Below are 19,811 nucleotides of genomic sequence, written 5' to 3'. Positions count from 1 at the left end.
CTTTGTCATAGAACACTGTCACTTTTCCGTTTGATGTTATCAGTGGTCGTCCATGTTCTCAGATGGTCGACGACCTGTCTAGTTGCATCTCTTTGCAGATCTTCCGGTGTAAGTATTTACACACTTTGTTGTGGCGAACAATGTAATGACCATTGGCTAGAAGGATCTTGCATCCAGATATTAGGTGGCCTGGGCTTTCAACAGCCAAGTGACAGAATCTGCATTGGTCAGGTTTTTGTAGACCAGCTACTTTCTTAAATCTATTTATGAGTAAGCCTTGGTTTTGTGTGCAGTTGCTAGTATCAGTTTAATGAAGAGTTACAAATTACAAAAAAATTTTACTAACATTTTTCTGTTTTCACACATACACACACACACACACACACACACACACACACACACACACACACACACAGTGTATTTAGGTAGCATGTTTTCATTCAGACCGATATTGTTAAATAGCACAAAGTCTTTTTGCTTAATGATCTTTTTTTTGTAATTTTTCTATTTTTCGAATGGTCATTCTTATGTCTCGGTCGAATATGTGTAGAAAAGTTTCATAGTCATTTTCGTCCATCTGTTTCTTTTGTTTGTTTGTTTTTGCAAGTACTTTCAACTGATTTTCTTCAGTTGTCTTCAGGCAGTTTATGATTACTGTTTCAAGTAATTTAAATGTAATTCGAACAGAAGCATATAAAAGCATCCAGATTTTAAAGGAAACAGTAATCAAAAACTGCCTAAAGCCGACTGAAGAAAATTAGTTCAAAGTACTTGCAAAAAACAAAAAAAACAAAAAAAAAACAAAACAAATGGACGAAAACAATTACGGAACTTTCCTACACAAATTCGACCGATATATAAGAATGACCATTCGAAAAACGCAAAAATTACAAAAAAAAAAAAAAATCATTAAGCAAAAACACTCTGTGCTATTTAAAAATATCTGTCTGAATATATATATATATATATATATATATATATATATATATATATATATATATATATATATATATATGGCAATCCAAGTTAAGTATGTATTTGTAGGATAATACTAAAGTTAAATAATAGTGCTCAAGTGTAAATAGAGCTATATATCAAAATTTAGTAACTTAAATTCTATGATGTGAAATGGTTAAATTTCAAATCTTGAAATTTTTATTAAATGCAAGACAAAAAATACATTTCAATAAGTATATCTCCTTAACCTATAGGTTTTCAATATCTCCTCATCTCCTCAGAAGAGAAAATATTAGCAAAAATTATAATATATCTATAATATAATATATCTTTGTCTTGCATATAATAACAATTTGAAGATTTGAAATTTAACCATTTCACATCATAAAATTTAAATTACTAAATTTTGATTTACTTTCTCTATCTGGTATATTGAGCAATTTTTATTTAACTGGGATTGTCTTTATAAAATATTACAGCCACTAATATTTTGTAAGACCGATAATCACTGGATTTCCATACCAGTAGATCTATTGCATTACTTTATTCTGAAGAATATTAATATTTTTATTCATATAGACATTGACAAACACAGCAACACTGACATGATGATGTTTCAATGTGTACTTATTAAAGGTGAAAAATTTGCCCTTTCTTTTAGATGTTCATGTCGAAATAACATCTAAAAGAAAGGACTTTTCATCTCAAAAGATCTTAGTTTTAAATAACTACAGATTGAAACATCGTCATGTCAGTTTCGCAGATTTGTACATGGCTGTATAAATAAAAATATTAATATATATAAGGTTGACAAGAAAGTTCGTACAGTTTTTAACTTAAATTCAGATAAACATATCTCAGCTCAAAGAAAAGTTTATTGATCAGAAATAAGCACCATCAGAATCAACACATTTTTCCCAACACAAGACAGGTGTATTTATGGTAGTAAAGTAAAAAAAATTGTTCTGGTGACGATGAAGTCGCTGAAGGGGTTTTTGATATCGCTTAGATTTTTGAAGCATTTCTCAAGCAGAAAGTTGTAGAGATGCTTGAAAAAGTGGTAGTCAGTAGGGAGAGGTCTGGAGAGTATGACGGATGAGGCAGAGTTTCGTAGCCCAATTCGTTCAACTTCTGCAACGTTTAGTTACGTGTGGTCGGACATTGTCGTGGAGGAGACTTTGACCTTTTCTGTTGACTAATGCTAGATGTTGTTGTCAAAGTTTCTGATACATTTCATCCGTTTGTTGACATTACTTCACCCCTGTAATGGTTTCGCCTGCATTCAAAAAACTGTAATGAGGCTGGTTGCAAACCATCGAACACTTAGCATGACCTCCTTTTGGTCCCACTCTGACTTGAAGAAGTGTTGTGCAGCACTTAGCTGAGCGTCACCGATTGTCGTAAAGAACCCACTTTTCATTGCAAGTAACAACCCGGTTGAGACAGGGGTTGTTCTTGTTGCAGCAAAGACACTTTTACGACATTTCTTCTGGTGGTCATTCAATTCGTGAGGCCCCATCTATCAAGTTTATTTTTCTCCAATCTCTCTCAAGTGGTTGGAAATCGTAGTATATGTTACGTCTAATTCAAAAGCAAGCTCTCAAACAGTTGTGAGTTGATTGGCTTCGACTAAGGTTCTTAATTGATCGTTGTCAACATCTGATGGCCGACCACTAAACATTTTCAAGACTCTCGTCGCCACCATGAAATTTCTTTAACCACCATTGTTCTCCGAGTTCAGTAGTGGTTCCTGGGCCAAATCTTCCGTTGATATCATGAGCTGTTTCAGCAGCTTTACGGCCTAGCTTGTATTGAAATGAGAAAATTATGCGAATTTGCTTTTTTAACATCTTGTATTCAATGTTCTGAAAAGAAGACATAATTGTTTTAAAACGATTCGAATTTAAACGATTAGATAGAACGAAAAACGCTATTTAAAATGGTACATAAAGTAAAATAAAGTAAAACATATTTGAAAATATACCATTTGAAATCAGAAATAAAAATTCTGCAAGAACTTTCTTCTTAGCCTAATATATATATATTTTTACATAGACATCACCACTTATCAAGGCCAAGAAGCCACTCGAGGATAAGGGTTAAAAGAGTGTACAGTAGAAATTGGACAATATAGTAACCGTTAGTAATGGAGATTTGGTAAATTTGTTAACTTATATGGAACGGCTCATCAAAAACTTGTTTACGTTAGACTTGAAGACAACCATATTGTAGTCAGCTGGAAAGCAGAAAAACGAAAGACAATTCCATAGGCATGCAGTTCTAAGAAAGAAGCCTTGCTCATGGAATCTACGTTTAGGTTTAGGCACAGATAAAGAGTGGGGGAAATTAGTGACAGTGTTTTCTGCTAGACGAGTGTTTCTTGTGAAAGTTTGGCGAGGAGGGGGCATAGAATGGAGCTCAGCCGAGCACTTTCCATGAAAACGATGAAGCAGAAACAAACTCGCAACATCTCTTCTGTGAGAAAGAGGTTGCAGGGAAGAGAAAAGGACATTCCCCACAATGCTACGAAGTCTATTTTGAACTCTATCAAGGCAGGATAAGTCCTTTCTAGCAGCTCCTGCCCAGATGTGGCAACAGTACTCCATCCTTGGACTACCTGGCTCTTATATAGATAGAGAATTGCATCAGCAGTGAGATATCTACTGGATCGATAGAAGGATTCCACCATTTTTCCAGCGGCCTTGGCAACAGTTTTAATGTATGTGTTCCATTTAAGATCAGGAGTAAAGGTCAAGCCCAGAAGCTTGTCAAAACATGAGGCCTCCACAAGATGAGAGCCATTCATTTCAATTGATGCCAGATGGGGATCAGAGTGTTGATGATGTAAAGATAAAAATATATATATATATATATATATATATATATATATATATATATATATATATATATATATATATATTCACACTGAGGAAGATCGAAGGATCGGTCGAAAATTAAGGACTTTTGAAGGAAACATTCTTGTTTTTTTCAAAAGACTTTTTGTATTCCTACACGTCAACACACAGGAAATAAATACAGAAAAGATATAAACATTCATATATTTTTCGTATTGATGTTTTATTCATATATATATATATATATATATATATATATATATATATATATATATATAAATGAAATAAGTATTACAGTTAAGTTTACCAAAATAATCCAAGATGGCAATTCTCCCAAATTAGCCCAGCCTTGACAGTCGTTTTAAATTCTTTTTCTATGCACATCTGTGAATTATTCCACAGATTTCTGCCTTTTGGATTACTTTGGACCATCTTCCAATTACATGATTCCCTTGGATTTTACTTGTGGAAATGGAAATTTAACCAACTTTTGTAGATTTTGATTTTTGGATTTTATCGTTATTGGATATTTTACCCTTCACCAAACTATCTATTCACGTGAAATCACCTTTTCCTTCACCATATTCCCTCTCTTTCACTATTTGTTACCAGTTAAGATCTGACTTACTTGTAGTTTCATCAAATACTTTTGCAAGCAAAATCCAATCCCGCATTTTGCTAAATCCTACCCTCTGATGAGAAGGAAAGTATTTCTCCGAAACTCTGTGGATTAAAGACTATCCACTTATTTTGTGCTTCCTTTTTAAAACGAAATATGTTTTTAACTCTTTTTCAAAGTGTTTTTAACATGTTTTATTAACTACTTGTTCTTATATATATATATATATATATATATATATATATATATATATATATATATATATATGTATATATATATATATATATGTATATATATATATATATATATATATATATATATATATATTTCAGCATATAAGACGACTCTTAAAGTTAAAAATCATCTTTAAAAACCAATATTTCAAAAGATACCGGGTGTTGCAATCTCTAGCCTAGACTAAACAAACATGGTTTCGTGATTTAACAATCGTCTTATACAACCGATATATGATAAATTGATGAAAATTTGCTCCAATTTTGTACCTCGTCTTATCTGACAGTCACCTTATACGCCGAAATATATGGCATATATATATATATATATATATATATATATATATATATATATATATATGGTAATCTACATACAGACTGTCTCGCTGTATCACAGCTCTTCAGTGTGGCTAAACTAGCAACTACCTCATGCTAGGATCAAAACTCAACCACTTAGGTGACAGTCGGCGCTTCTAACTGTTATATTATTTTGGCTATTGCTAAAGTACATTTAAAAAAGAATTATCCTTGGGTACACTTTTCGCTATCTATGACTCTTCTGTGTGGCCGTATTTTAATCAAGATTTGGTGACAATATAAAAAAAATTCTTTTATATAGTTCTGACCGATTGTTACGATGTAAAAAAGGATGTAAAAACCTATGCAGAAACATCCATGGAGAACAAAGTAGTTTCCTATCAAGATTTGTCACCACGGACCACATTCAAGATGTAAGTTGAAGCTGGTGAGCACGGTATACCACTTTATTTCGTGTTTGTTGACGATGAAAAAACATTTGATTGCATTGAATTCATCCCTATGTTCACAGCTTTGAAAAGTCAAGAAATTCATAGCGCTTACATGAACTTTCATCAGAATATTTACAATGGATCGATAGCAACTTCAACAGAATAGTGAAAAGATCAGCATAGAAAGAGATGTCAGACAAGGTGACAACAGTTCAAGAAACCTCTTGCAAGATTCGGTGATCAATAAATTTGACTTGGAAGGCAGACGCATCAATATGAACATCTTGAATTTGCCGACAATAATATTGTTCCTATTTACAATGCCTCCCCACGGGACAGAGTTAGACACCAGGGTCGTTTTTTAACGTGGAGAAAAGGAACAAAAATAGAAATTGTCTCAGTCGTGAAGGATTTCTCCTCCACTGACAGAGAACAAGAAATTGAAGCGCAGCATCTGAAGAACAGATGGTATTTATTTGCTCCCCCACTGAGCAAATTAGGCACAAGGCCGTTTTTAATGTGAGGTAAAAACCAGCTCCCCTAAAAGTAGGCAAAAAGGGGGCACTCTGGTTACCAAAAATAATAATTGTCCCAGTATAGAGGGTTTCCCCTCCATTGACTGGTACAAATTATCTTAAGTGCAGCATCTGCCGGAACAGATACTACACTTTGATCTTGTCCCGAAGGCCAAAATTAGAAGAGGTTCTGAGCGACATTTATAATATTAGCCATTTATTTATTTTTACAAAGGAATCACCACTTATCAAGGCCCAGAGGCCACTCGAGGATAAGGGTGAAAGAGTGTACAGTAGTCAATTGGACAATATCATAGTAATCGTTAGAAGTGTAAATTTGGTAAAGATGGATTACTTATTTATTAGGCAAAGTGGAAAAATCTAAGTCCTGTTCAACAAATCTGACACAAATGATCCAGTCATAGTGGGCAGGAAAGATATTGACGAATTTTAACAACAAGGGAGAAGCTGACGGTGGTTCAGTGGTTAAGTACATGTACTGACGACCTGAGTGACTCAAGCTTAAATCCAGTTTGTTCCATAAAAATTACTTTCACTTAGGACGTTGGCAACCTTCACATGGTCTCTCCTGTAAGTACTTGATGTCTTTCTAGGAATACTTCTGACTAGAAAAATATCAGGGAAACCAGTGTCAACAATAGAATCTTCGAATTCATACCATATGATTCGGTGATAATATAAAAAAAATATTCTTTTATATTGATCAGATCGATTCTTATGATCTTAAAAGGGTGTAAAACACACTTGACAGAAACCTATCTTTACGACCAGGATTTTACTTCATGAACCACATTCAAGTTGTAAGGCATCTCCAAGAGAAAGCTAATGAGCAATGGTATGCTACTTTATTTTGAATTTGTTGACTATGAAAAAGCATTTGATTGCATTGAATTCATCACTATGTTCACAGCTTTGAAAAATCAAGAATTACTTGAACTTTTATCAGAATATTTACATCAGATTGACAGCAACTTGAACAGGATAGTGAAAAGATCAGTATAAAAAAAAGATGCCAGACAAGGTGACAACAGTTCAAGAAGCCTCTTTACCTCGTTTTTTTTCTTCCTTTGAAAATTATAATACTGGATATGGGGAAACCAAACCGACAGCCAACATTGTCCTGCTTTTTATTGAAACCAGCCGAGAGCTCTTTTTAGTATCCTCATTATTCCCCTAAGTGCAATTGTTTGGATTTTTTTTTGCACTTGGTTCACCAGGAATATTAATTAGGTAGGACTTCAGGTACTTCTTCATAAGCCCTGTGGCACCTATACTAACTGGTATGATTGATATCTCCCTAAGTTTCCAGTTTTTTCTGCAAAATTAAATTGAGAGTACCTTGCTCATCCAGAATTTCCCAACGATGTTATTTTCACAAGTCACACACCTCAAGAATTAGAATGGAATGCTAATGACGTTCACAATGGTAGCATTTAGTTGATCTTAAAATGAGAGAAAGAGAAATAGGGAGAGAGGAAAATCTTAATAATTAAAAAAAAATGCTACTTATGCTGAATGAAAATCCTGCTATCGGCAGAATTTTCCAGGCAATTTACATAAAAAGTTGAAAGGTGTCTCAATGTTGAGCCAATGGAATTGCCGTTAAATAAAGCAATAATTTGCTATCATTGATGTTTTCATATAAAAAAACTAAATATTTACCTTGAGTTTAAACCAAAATTTCATAAAAAAGAAAAATGATTATAAAAAAGAAAAAATCATTAAAAACATCATTAAAAAATCATTAAACATTATAAAAAAAAAAATTATTAAAAAAATCATTAAAAAAATCGCTTCCAATATAAAAAAATCATTAAAAATCATTAAAAAATCATTTAAAAATTCGTAAATAGAAAAAAAATCATTAAAAATCTTTAAAACATCATAGAATAGAAAAAAATCATTAAAAATAATTATTAAAAATGATTAAAAAATCATAAAAACGAAAAAGTCATTAAAAAATTATAAAAATTCATTAAATAAAACATAAAAAAGATCATTAAAAAGATCATAAAAATGATTTAAATATCATAGAAACGAAAAATCATTTAAAAAATTATAAAAAAGAAAAAAAAAACACAAAAAATCATAAAAAAATATCCAAAAATATTTTTGTTTGCTTTAAGTTCATCTAACAACAGAACTCAATTATATGACATATCCGATTCTTGTAGATGTAGAGGATTGCATCAAGAGTCAGGTACTTTCTGGAGCAGTAGAATGATCCAAATAGTTTCCAGCAAACTTGGCAAACGATTGCACATAAGTCCTCCGTCTCCGATCTGAATTGAAAATCAATCCTAGTGACCTTTTCAAGGAGAGACTTATTCATTTCAATTTTGAATGTTGCAAGAAAGAAAAAAAGACTGTCATCTTCAGCAACTGAAAACAATGAAAGCATAAATAAAAAAACAAAAACATTTTTTTTTGATAAATAATTCTTGGAATATAAGACAAAATTCTTACCAGAATTTTTGATATCCAGGAATACAAAGTTGAGAAGAATTTTGTATTTACTCGCAACTTTTATCAACCAAGTACATTGAATGTTTCCCGGGAAAGGGGCTGGAAAATGAGGGGAAGTAATGACACCACCCATGCCATGAACAACCTCAGGCCCACAAATCTTGTCTGGAGGTCCAAATGGCTGCCAGGCTGGAAGATAAGAGACAAACAGAAAAGGTTAATGCAAAATACAAACAAATACACATACACATAAAAATAAATTAATTCAGAAATTACTTGATCCGTACCCAATTAACTGTGGATGTGGCTGACAGCTTGATGGAATGGATCATCGTAGGAGATTTGCTAAGTTCTAAGTTAATTATCTTCATCCCTTTTTTTCAAATCTTAGATCAGCACTTCAGCTCTACAACTAGATTTTTCCACCGAATTCTCCCTCTCAGCCAGTTTAGAGTTTGATTTAGTTCTAGGGTTAAAGTTTAGGTTTTAGGGTTAGGGTTAAAAACAAAATCATGATCTGTTCATTTGTGATTTCCTGCCCTGCTTAGGAAATATTAGGCGCTGGCAGTACGTGCTAGTGCTATCTTTAACAGACACGGTCTTTGATCATGAAAGATTGTTTATAGTCTTTTTTTCGTAACCGAGCGATGTTTTTTTCTTCCGGAATGAATCCTTAGTTTAGTCACTTAAATTCTTGCAAGTCGAGAACAAACGACGTCGAAGTTGTGTTCGTGTTTCTCCTGTGAAATGCTGACTTATTCTCCTCCACCACTCGATTTGTTCCTCGCCAATCACCCATCATATTTTCTTTCATCACCTTTCCAACTACTTATTCTCGTATTGGTTTCAAGTTCGAATGACAGTGCTTCTCCATGGAGGGCACATGCTACCCATGGGCACTTATTGTTGTGGTCCTCCACACTGTTATTACAGATCGGCAGAGGGAATATCTCTACCAAATCTGATTACCTTTCGAATGATGCATTCTTGAATGGTTAATAGTGTGGTGTCGACACAAAATTTTGCCAATTCCAGTCCTGTTTGTGTTTACCTTATGATGGAAGTGACAACAACACTTGATTTCATATATATTATTCCTTAATTGGAATTCATTTTTGAGATGAGCATTATATATATTAATTTATTTTTATTTCGGACTATTATTCTCAACTTTATTAGTTGTTGTTTTTCATCTTTTATTGGTTCGTTTATTCACAACGTTTTGGCCAACTATTCCTCTGGCCTTCGTCAGGTGGTAACCACGACGGATAGGAACTTCGAATCTCCTAACTGCATTTTCAATTTTCAGCCATCACTGCCATCCGTAGTTGTTGTCCTCACCACATTTTGGCCAAGTAAACCTCTGGCACGCTTTGGGTGGGATTGAACCCACTTATCTTCAGACAATGTTCATCTGGAACTGTAGAGATTCAACGTCTCTATCAACTGCGCCACGGGCCCCGAAGGGCGATCAAGGTTGGATTCTTTGATCTTATAAATCCACGTTTTCCAATTAAGGAATAATATATACACCAATCGGTACGGACCCGACTATGGAAGATCAGATGATAAATAAACGTGGATTTATAAGATCAAAGAATCCAACCTCGATCGCCCTTCGGGGCCCGTGGCGCAGTTGATAGAGGCGTTGAATCTCTACAGTTTCAGATGAACATTGTCTGAAGATAGCGGTTTTAATTCCATCCAAAGCGCGCCAGAGGTTTACTTGGCCAAAATGTGGTGAGACAACAACTACGGATGGCAGTGATGGCTGAAAATGCAGTTAGGAGATTCGAAGTTCCTATCCGTCGTGGTTACCACCTGACGAAGGCCAGAGGAATAGTTAGCCGAAACGTTGTGAATAAATAAACCAATAAAAGATGAAAAACAACAACTAATAAAGTTGAGAATAATAGTCCGAAATAAAAATAAATTAAAACACTTGATTTCCTTTCAGATTCAAGCTTTGTTGATCTGATGTGTAAATCATGCACAGAGATTTACCAAGTTTAGTTTAATTCGAAGGGTGTTTCTGACTCTGCAGAAGTTACCGATTTAGTAGGACTCTTCTTACTGAAAGAACTTAAATACCACTTTAAACATATCCAAGGGGGCCTTTATAGAGATGATGCCCTTTTTACTACAACAGCCAGGCCAAGAGAGTACAACAAAACAATTAAAAAATTACATAACTTCTTTAATAACTTTGGCCTTTCTATAATTATCGAACCAAACAAAAAACTTCAAATTTTCTAGATGTTACACTTAATCTTAACACCGAAACTCATAGCCCCTATCTTAAACCTAATCTTACGCTTTTATACGTCCATAAATCTTCTAACCACCCCAACTCAATTATAAAATCTATAGTACCATCCGTCTGTAGAAGAATTTCTGCTCTTTCTGCTGATAAAAAAACTTTTAATCAAAATGCTACTTTTTTCAATAATGCCTTAAGGAACTCAGGACACAAGGAAAAGATTAAATACAACCATTATGCTCCTCCTGCAGGCCGCCTTAAATCTGTAATCACACACAATATGACTCGTAAGAAACCAGTTCAAATAACAAGATCTGCCGCTATCAATAACAATGAACCAGTTTACATATATAATCCAAACCAAAATACTAATCGTAATACCTCTAACCCACCCAGTCGCATCAGGAGAAATAAAAATATTTGGTTTAATCCTCCATTTAGCGTAAATGTAAAAACTAATATACCTAAGGAATTCTTTAACATTGTATAAAACACTTTCAAATACCCACACAGATATAGTTCTATTTTCAATAAAAACTCAATCAAGATTTCTTATTCTACGATGCCTAATTTAGCACAAAGAATCTTAACATCTAATAATAAAAAAATTAAATCAGCATCAAAAATCCCTTTCCCAATTAAACCCAAAACTAACTGTAATTGTAATAACAAATATCTTTGTCCACTCAATAATGATTGCATCCATAAAGATGTTATATATTCATGCACAATTACTGAGTTCCCACGCAATCTTCCCATGACAGACACTAATATTTCGTCTTCAAGTTATCCTTCTTCCCATACTCCATCTGATATAGTTACTAATCCAATATACCACTCGAGCAGGCCCTCCATCTACAATCATACAACTAGCAATAATAATAATAATAATAATAATAATAATAATAATAATAATAATAATAATAATATTAATGAGAATAATAATATTTCTCTTAACAGCCATCCTAACACTAAATTTCCCCTCCAAAATAGTCTTCATACAATAATTGTCCCACCATTTGTTGAACACTATGAACAAAATTCAAACTATTTAACTAATACAAATCAGCAAATTAATATTAATTTCAGACCTCGAGCTTTTAATAAAGTACTTACATATATCAGCGCTACTTCATCATTAATTAAGAAAAGAATATCTTACCACATTTCTTCTTTTAGCAACCATTATTCTAATAATAACCAAGGAACTTCTCTAACCACTTTAATTAAAAAAAACTTAACTCTAATAACACCCCCTTCTCAATCAAATGGACTATCATAAAAAAGTTAAGTCTTATACTCCAGGCTCTAAGTCATGTCTCCTCTGCACAACCGAAGCTATAACTATAATTACTTCCCCTTAAAGTAACAATATAATAAATTCTAAAAACGAACTGATCTCTTTCTGTAAACATAAGTCCAAATTTAATTATAGTAATTTTGAAATTACATAGTTATTACTTTAATCTTTCAGATAGATATATAATTTTTCTTTAACATTATCGTTTTTTTCTACATACTTTCTTAATACTTTATAATTTAATAATTCTTTATTTTAATTCTTTATTTCTTCTTTGCTTGACCGGTTTTTTATCTGCAATTTCCGTTTTAGTGTTTAAATATTCCTATCTATCTAATATATCAATCTACCCACACATTCCTATCCTGTATGTGTATTTACTTATATTTTACTATATGCATTTACTTACTTGCTTTTTCCGGAATTTACAGATACCGGCCATTCTCTCTCCTTAAAATTTTTTTTTATTTTTTATTTATTTTTTATTTATTATTTATTTTTTATTCATTTATTTATTAATTAATTAATTTATTTATTTTTTCCATTTACTGTCTTTTAACAACTCTTGCTGGCATTCTCTTAAGTAATAACCTGTACATTTCAGTTAACCTATTTTTTTTCCCTATATTTTTCGCGCCTTTTAATATCATTTTGTCTGGGTTATTTTGACATTTGCTTTTCTATTTTATATTTAATTATATCACCATTCAATTTTTTCTCTTCTTCTTCACGGATTTTTTCTCTTCTTCTTCCCTGATCTTTCTTAATTACATTATGTCTCAGTAGCCGTGTCAAACGCATATCTTATTTTTCTTTTATTAATATTATTGAAATTTTCCCCCCGTTTCCTTGTACATATTTGTGAATTATTCAATGGATTTCGGCTTTTTGGATTATTTTGGACCATCTTCCAATTACGCGATTTCCTTGGATTTTACTTGTGCGAATGGAAATTCAATTAACTTTCTTGGATTTATATTTTTGGATTTTACCGTCACTGGATTTTTTATCTTCCACCAGACTATCCATTCATGTGTAATCACCTTTTTCTTCACCATATTCCCTCTACTTCACTTTTTGTTATCAAAACGTTCTGATCCTCATCTGGCATCAATTAAAATGAATGACTCTCGTCTTGGGGAGGCCTCAAGTTTTGACAGGCTTCTGGGCTTGACCTTTACTCCTGATCTTAAATGGAATACGTACATCAAATCTGTTGCCAAGGCCACTGGAAAAATGGTCGGATCCTTCTATCGATCCAATAGATATCTCACTGTTGATGCAATTCTCTATCTATATAAGAGCCAGATACGTCCAAGTATGGAATACTGTTGCCACATATGGGCAGGAGCTGCTAGAAAAGACTTGTACTGTTTTGATAGAGTTCAAAATAGACTTCGTGGCCTGGTGGGAGATGTCCTTTTCTCTTTGCTGCTACCTCTATTTCACAGAAGAGATGTTGTGAGTTTGTCTCTGCTTTATCGTTATTTTCATGGAAAGTGTTCGACTGAGCTTAAATCTATGGTCCCCCCCTCGCCAAACTTTCACAAGAAACACTCGTCTAGCTGAAAACACTATCAATAATTCCCCCCCCCACTCTTTATCTGTGCCTAAACCTAAACATAGATTCCATGATCAAAGCTTCTTTCTTAGAACTGCACGCCTGTGGAATTGTCTTCCGTTTTTCTGCTTTCCAGCTGTCTATAATATCTTCAAGTCCAACGTGAACAAGTTTCTGATGAGCCGTTCCACTTAAGTTAACAAATTTACCGAACTTCCATTACTATCGATTACTATATTGTCCTTTTGACTGCTGTACACTCTTTAACCCTTATCCTTGAGTGGCCTATCGGCCTTGATAAGTGGTGACGCCTATGTAAAAAAAAAAAGAAAAAAGTAAGATCTTTGACTTACTTGCAGTTTCATCAAATACTTTTGTATGCAAAATCCGATCCCGCTTTTTGCTAATTTCTACCCTCTGATGAGAAGGAAAGTATTTCTTCGAAACTCCGCGGATTAAGGACTATCCACTTATCAAGTGTTTCCTTTTCAAATTAAATGTGTTTTTAACTCTTTTTCAAAGTGTTTTTAACATGTTTTATTAACTGTTTGCTCTCATATATATATATATATATATATATATATATATAGGAAATTTATTACTGCGAGTCCAGAATGAGTTTACATATTATTTCAGCTAGAGGAAGATCATCAAAAAGAGGAAATATCCAACTAGCATCGTCAGAATTCATGAATTCTGACGATGCTTGTTGGATATTTCCTCTTTTTGAGGATCTTCCTCTAGCTGAAACAATATGTAAACTCATTCTGGACTCACAGTAATAAATTTCCTATATACTGCTCTGGCTACACATTGAGCACTCTAGTTCGGTTTTTCACCACTGGTAAATATATATATATATATATATATATATATATATATATATATATATATATATATATATATATATATAAATTAAATGATTTAGTAATAACAGAAGTTCACTGAACTTACTCACCTCATAACTTCATAAAACTGAACGTTGTGAAATCACTTGGCCTTCCTATATTATCTACTAATGACACCGTAAGTACGGCTTCCTCCCATCTCACCAGCAAAACCCAAGGTCATTGCATTGCATCTATCACTAATAATGGACAAATGGATCAATATGGAAAATGAGTAAGCTCGCACTTAAGACAAGCCAACTCTTGCAATCACGCGATCACCTCTTTGTGGTATCACTCAGATAACAAAACTTCTGAATAACTGCAACAGTTTAATCATCGAAATATACATTCTTCATATCTGAATTCCCACCCATTTCAATTGACTTGGGCATAACCTATTAGTAATTCTACTGCATTTTTTTGTATATTGAATGCTTACAGGTTCAAGAGATGTTCCCAAAGTAAAGCCTCCTATTTTTTATTCCGCCTCAATGGATCAGATTACGATTATGTCGCACAGCATTCATTTTCGATTCATTTTTCTGGTGAGCGAAAGCTTTTGTCTCTGTCTCTTTGGTCTCTCTAAGAGAACGGCCACATCAGTCAACCGAATAATGATATATTTGAAGGTGCACCATTAATCCATCATCATCAGTGATGCCAAGTAACAAGAGTTTGCAGCATCAGATAAGGGTTTAGAGGTGGTAGTCGAGTAGATTCTTTGTTGCCAAATTTGGGACAGTAAAATGCAGCTGAAACAGGTAAACTCCGAGTTTAGATACCGATCTGAGGCAACAGATGAACACAACATCAAGGATAGAGGATTGCTTGATTGTAAACCGCATTGTTATGATGACTGAACATATGCATTCATTACCTGAAAGTCTCATCTCTCTCTTGCAGATATTGACGGTGTAAAACTTTTACCAAAAAGCAACCCCTGTCATAGACGCATGTCAGAAACAGAAGATCTGTCAATAAATCCTTGGCAAAAGTTTATTAAGAATGGTGGTGACTATGTAGAAAAATAAATTCTGGAGCACAAAAGGTCACTCGTTTAAATGGTACCATTCTTGTCTTCATAGCTCTTTGACTGTTTGAGTTAAAAAAAAAAAAGGATGCTTTACTTTTGGAATGACCCCCGAACTATAAGTACACAACATAAAATCTTTGCAGTCAGAACAAGAATCTTTTTTCTTGGAGGGGTTGTTTCTTAAAGATCAAAGCAAGTTTATTAAGTAGTGAAAAGTGATGACCTACCATCATTTAAAAATTCATAGTGTCCAATGAATCCTCGCAGACTTTTGGTATAATCAGATTTAAAAAACATTTCTACTTTTGGTTGAATTGATATGATGGGAGGGGGCTTTTCAGCTCCACAGAATCGATTCATCAATGTCTTGAAGCCCATGTGGTCCACTCCAAAAACGTCAACAAAATCAAACTGACATCTGGAAACAAAAAAGAAAAGATATCAAAACAATAGAGAAAAAAAAAAAAAATGAAACCAAATTAAAGAGTTATCTCCCCTTTGCTTAAACTGTGTTCTATGCGAACTCTGTAAATTCACTTTTTTAGCATTGCATTGTTCAATAATATAGATTTATAGCATTACCAGCACGTTGCTGGTGTTGCTTGGAATTCAATAAGAAATCCTATATCCTCCTGCATGCAGTCATTAACATTATATTACTTCTTGGCTTTTGGCTAGGAACAAAGTGTAGCATCTGTTCTGATACTACACTTCATCTTTTCCGTTCTCGGTCAGTGAAGGAGAAATCCTTCATGACTGAGACAATTTTTATTTTTGTTCCTATCCAGAGTGGCCCTAGCTGGATTTTCCCTACATTAAAAACCGACCTTGTCTCAAACTCTGCCCTCGTGGGGAGGCAAGCAAATAGGAACATTATATTAATTCTTTTATTCTCGTTTTATTTATTTATCTATTTTTTTTTTTTGTACACTTTATAATTTTTAATGTGAGGATCGAAGATCAGTATTGTTTGGGTGGGACTGACATATGTTGAAGAAGAAGAAGAAGAAGAAGACGAAGAAGAAGAAGAATCATCATCATCATCATCATCAGCTGCTGCTGCTGCATCGGTTTAACGTCTGTTTTACATGCTGGCATGTGTTGTATGGTGTGTAGAAATTGACTTCCAAACTGACTCTGGACAGGTCTTTACCTTTGTTTCTCTAATGACATCATTCACATATCTCGGTACATTGTCCAGATTTAATCTTTCTCTGAGGTCATCAGATCTAAGCCTGTCTTTAAGACACACATTACGCATCCATGATATTATTCTCATTATTTCTCTCCATGCGATGCCTGCCCTAAACCCTCATTGGCCAGATTTCATTTTCATGCATAATCATACTGCATACACATCTGATAGACTCTCCCTTTGGTTGGCAGTTGTACATAGAATGGAAGATTTTTTTTTTTAGCTCAGACAGAGTAGACAATATCAGAGAGAGAGAGAGAGAGAGAGAGAGAGAGAGAGAGAGAGAGAGAGAGAGAGACAGACAGACAGACAGACAGACAGACAGGCAGAAAGCCTGTCTTTGTTTTATCGTTATTTCCATGGCAGGTGCTCGTCTGAGCTCTAATCCTTCGTCCCCCCTCGCCAATCTTTCACGAGAAACACCCGTCTGGCTGAAACTACTGTCAATAATTTCCCCCACTCTTTATCTGTGCCTAAATCCAAACGTAGATTCCATAAGCAAAGCGTCTTTCTTAGAACTGCACGCCAGTGGAACTCTCTGCTGCTTGCCTGTTTCCCACCTGACTACAACTTGGACATCTTCAAGTCCTGACAAACTGCCCCCTTAAGTAAGACACTCTATCAAAACCCCCAATACTAATGATTACTACAATACTATCTCATTGATTACTGTACACGCAATAATCCTTATCCCTGAGTGGCCTTCGGGCCTTGATAAGTTGTGACCCCCATGTAAAAAAAAAAAAAATACAGACAGACGGCTTATGCTGCTAACTATTTCATTAACATTATGTGCCCATTTCAACAGTAAGTGTGTTTTTCAAAGAGGACAACGCCCTTTTCATGTCTGCCTTGTTTAAATGTTTGACCGGAAACAGGAAAAATCATATTCTCTGGAAATTGCACGGTTGCGTTACTTCCATTTGCTAAGGTGGAATTCGTTTACCCCTTATCTGTCAATCATCCACTCTATTCAAGCTCCCGGCGTTCATAATGTAACAATAGCTTAAGAATAGTAAAAATTGGATTATTATAAAATAATATAAAAATTGGATTATTATAAAATAATATAAATTAAAAACAATCTTTATTTCTTTTGTCTTTCGCGCACTGAACTGATCAAGCGAGACAAGAGCGGCAAGATTGTGCCTGTTTAACTCAACTTCTTGAACTTTCTTACGAGATGGCGTGTTGAGCAGCATCAGATTATAACACGCGGAAGCAGCGGAGGAGTGCGAGACACTAAATAAGAGAAATCAATCAGCCAACCATGATGGAAAAGGGAGATAACCGCGTAGATCATGGCTTCAGATAGGATCTCTCTGCTCTTACAAGCGTGAAAGTGAAAAATTCAATTTAGACTTTCAAATGAATATTCATACAAGAAATTATCTAGGTATATGAATAGAAATTAAACCAGAAACGAGTCTGGTGTTATCTTACTTCATTGCCATTTTCCATTTTGTAGGCGTATCTCTACTTATATATGAAAGGCACTTTGTGTGTGTGTGTGTGTGTGTGTGTGTGTGTGAGAGAGAGAGAGAGAGAGAGAGAGAGAGAGAGAGAGAGAGAGAGAGAGAGAGAGAGAGTTCTCTATGGACTCGGAAACGGCTGGGTGGATTCTTTTGAAATTTATCACAAATGTACATTATGCGTCTGGTAGTGTTCTTAGAAAGGTTTTGTACCAGAATGCTCTCGATAAGTTTCAAAAATTTATAATAAAAAAAATCCAATCAAAGAAGGAACAGCCCGATTTTGACCAAAGTTAACACTTTCATACATGCATTTTAAGAGTTTTATGACAGCACAAGTAGAAGGACCTATTGTATAAAATCAACAGTAGGTTCTTTGATATGACAGGGATGCATTCAAAAATGAATGTTTCTGTTTAGAATTGAACCATGTAACTTAACTTTTACATTTTAAACTTTAATTCAAGCCATTATATTAAAGTAATTTTATAAAATCAACCGTAGATTCTCTACAGTGCAATGTAGACTACACTGTATTGTGGGTTAAGTTATTGTGGGAAGAAATGCGAAGCTTCCTCTTAGTGCATTGTGGTGGGTTCTCAACTAGAACTGGCAATCAATCGATTTGATTGAAAAATGGGCAATTCTACCGATTTTAATGACAGTAAAAGCAATCCCAGGCAACGTCGGGTTTCACTACTGGTCAAAAATAAGTTTCAGGATTTTTATAGCTTACACCTCCCCCCTTTCTGGCGACGATATATATATGTTCAAAATCAAAGGGAATTAATACAATGATGAGACAGCGCATGCAAAATTGATTGTGAAACTCCAGAATTTTTTTTTTTTACTTATGTTCACTCCTTACAAAGCATTTTCTTGGCATTTTTGGTCAAGATCAAAGTGTAGTATCTGTTCTTCAGATGCGGCACTTCCATTTCTTGTTCTCTTTCGGTGGAGGAGAAATCCTTCACGACTGAGACAATTTTTATTTTTGTACCTTTTCTCCACGTTAAAAAACGACCCTGGTGTCTAACTCTGTCCCGTGGGGAGGCATAGTAAATAGGTACAAAGCATATCGCCACTTGGACGTAAGGGGCTACTATTTGGGGCCATGTCTAGGAAAGATTAACAAGATATTTGTTTATGTTACATTTAAACTTCTGCATATCAGTACAGCCAGGAAAGCAGGCAGCAGGAAGGGAATTCCAAAGTGCAGCTGTTTGAAGGAAGAAACTATTAGAATAGAAAGCTTTTTAGCATTTAGTTGTTAGTCTCTCTCTACTCAATCGGTATTTTTATGGAAGGTGCTCGAGTGAGCCTCTATTTCTGATTCCTCTTTCTAAGACATTCACAGCAAGAATTCATCTTTTTACTACAACCGAAAAAGACTTTACTTTCTCCCTTCATGTGTAACGTGGCAGAGAGAAACAAACAAGAATGAATAAATCCGATTAAGCTTTTCTTTTTTTTTTAACACAAGTCGTTTATTACCGTTTTTCTTTCCCCCGTCTTGACACCAGCTTAAAGAGTCTCTCTCTCTCTTTCTCTCTCTCTCTTTCTCTGCTACTGCGGAGCCACATGTCCATCTCCACTGGTTCATATTTTCCTTTCTGCTGTACTACACACTGGCCGTAGACAGCCACTTTTTGTCTTCGTGTTTACACATCCATTTCCTCCAGCGT

General features: G+C 34.4%; 1 protein-coding gene across 3 annotated transcripts in view; it reads right to left on the bottom strand.

The window, feature by feature from the left end:
- The window catches only part of LOC145291965 (bone morphogenetic protein 1-like), a 725,795-nt gene that overhangs the window by 79,807 nt on the left and 626,177 nt on the right, over positions 1-19,811 (bottom strand). For all 3 annotated transcript variants that reach the window (XM_080137904.1, XM_080137902.1, XM_080137903.1), the window contains exons 4-5: positions 15,687-15,877; positions 8,416-8,604 (exon numbers count right to left, since the gene is read on the bottom strand). In XM_080137904.1, the coding sequence (XP_079994030.1) occupies positions 8,416-8,604; positions 15,687-15,877 (380 nt within the window). The remainder of the gene's footprint in view (positions 1-8,415; positions 8,605-15,686; positions 15,878-19,811) is intronic.

Source organism: Euprymna scolopes, chromosome 13, assembly GCF_053919585.1.
Source record: "Euprymna scolopes isolate OS-2025 chromosome 13, ASM5391958v1, whole genome shotgun sequence".
Lineage (NCBI taxonomy): Eukaryota > Metazoa > Mollusca > Cephalopoda > Sepiida > Sepiolidae > Euprymna > Euprymna scolopes.
Note: the sequence above shows the minus strand (reverse complement) of the source record. Positions and strands in the feature narration are given on the sequence as shown.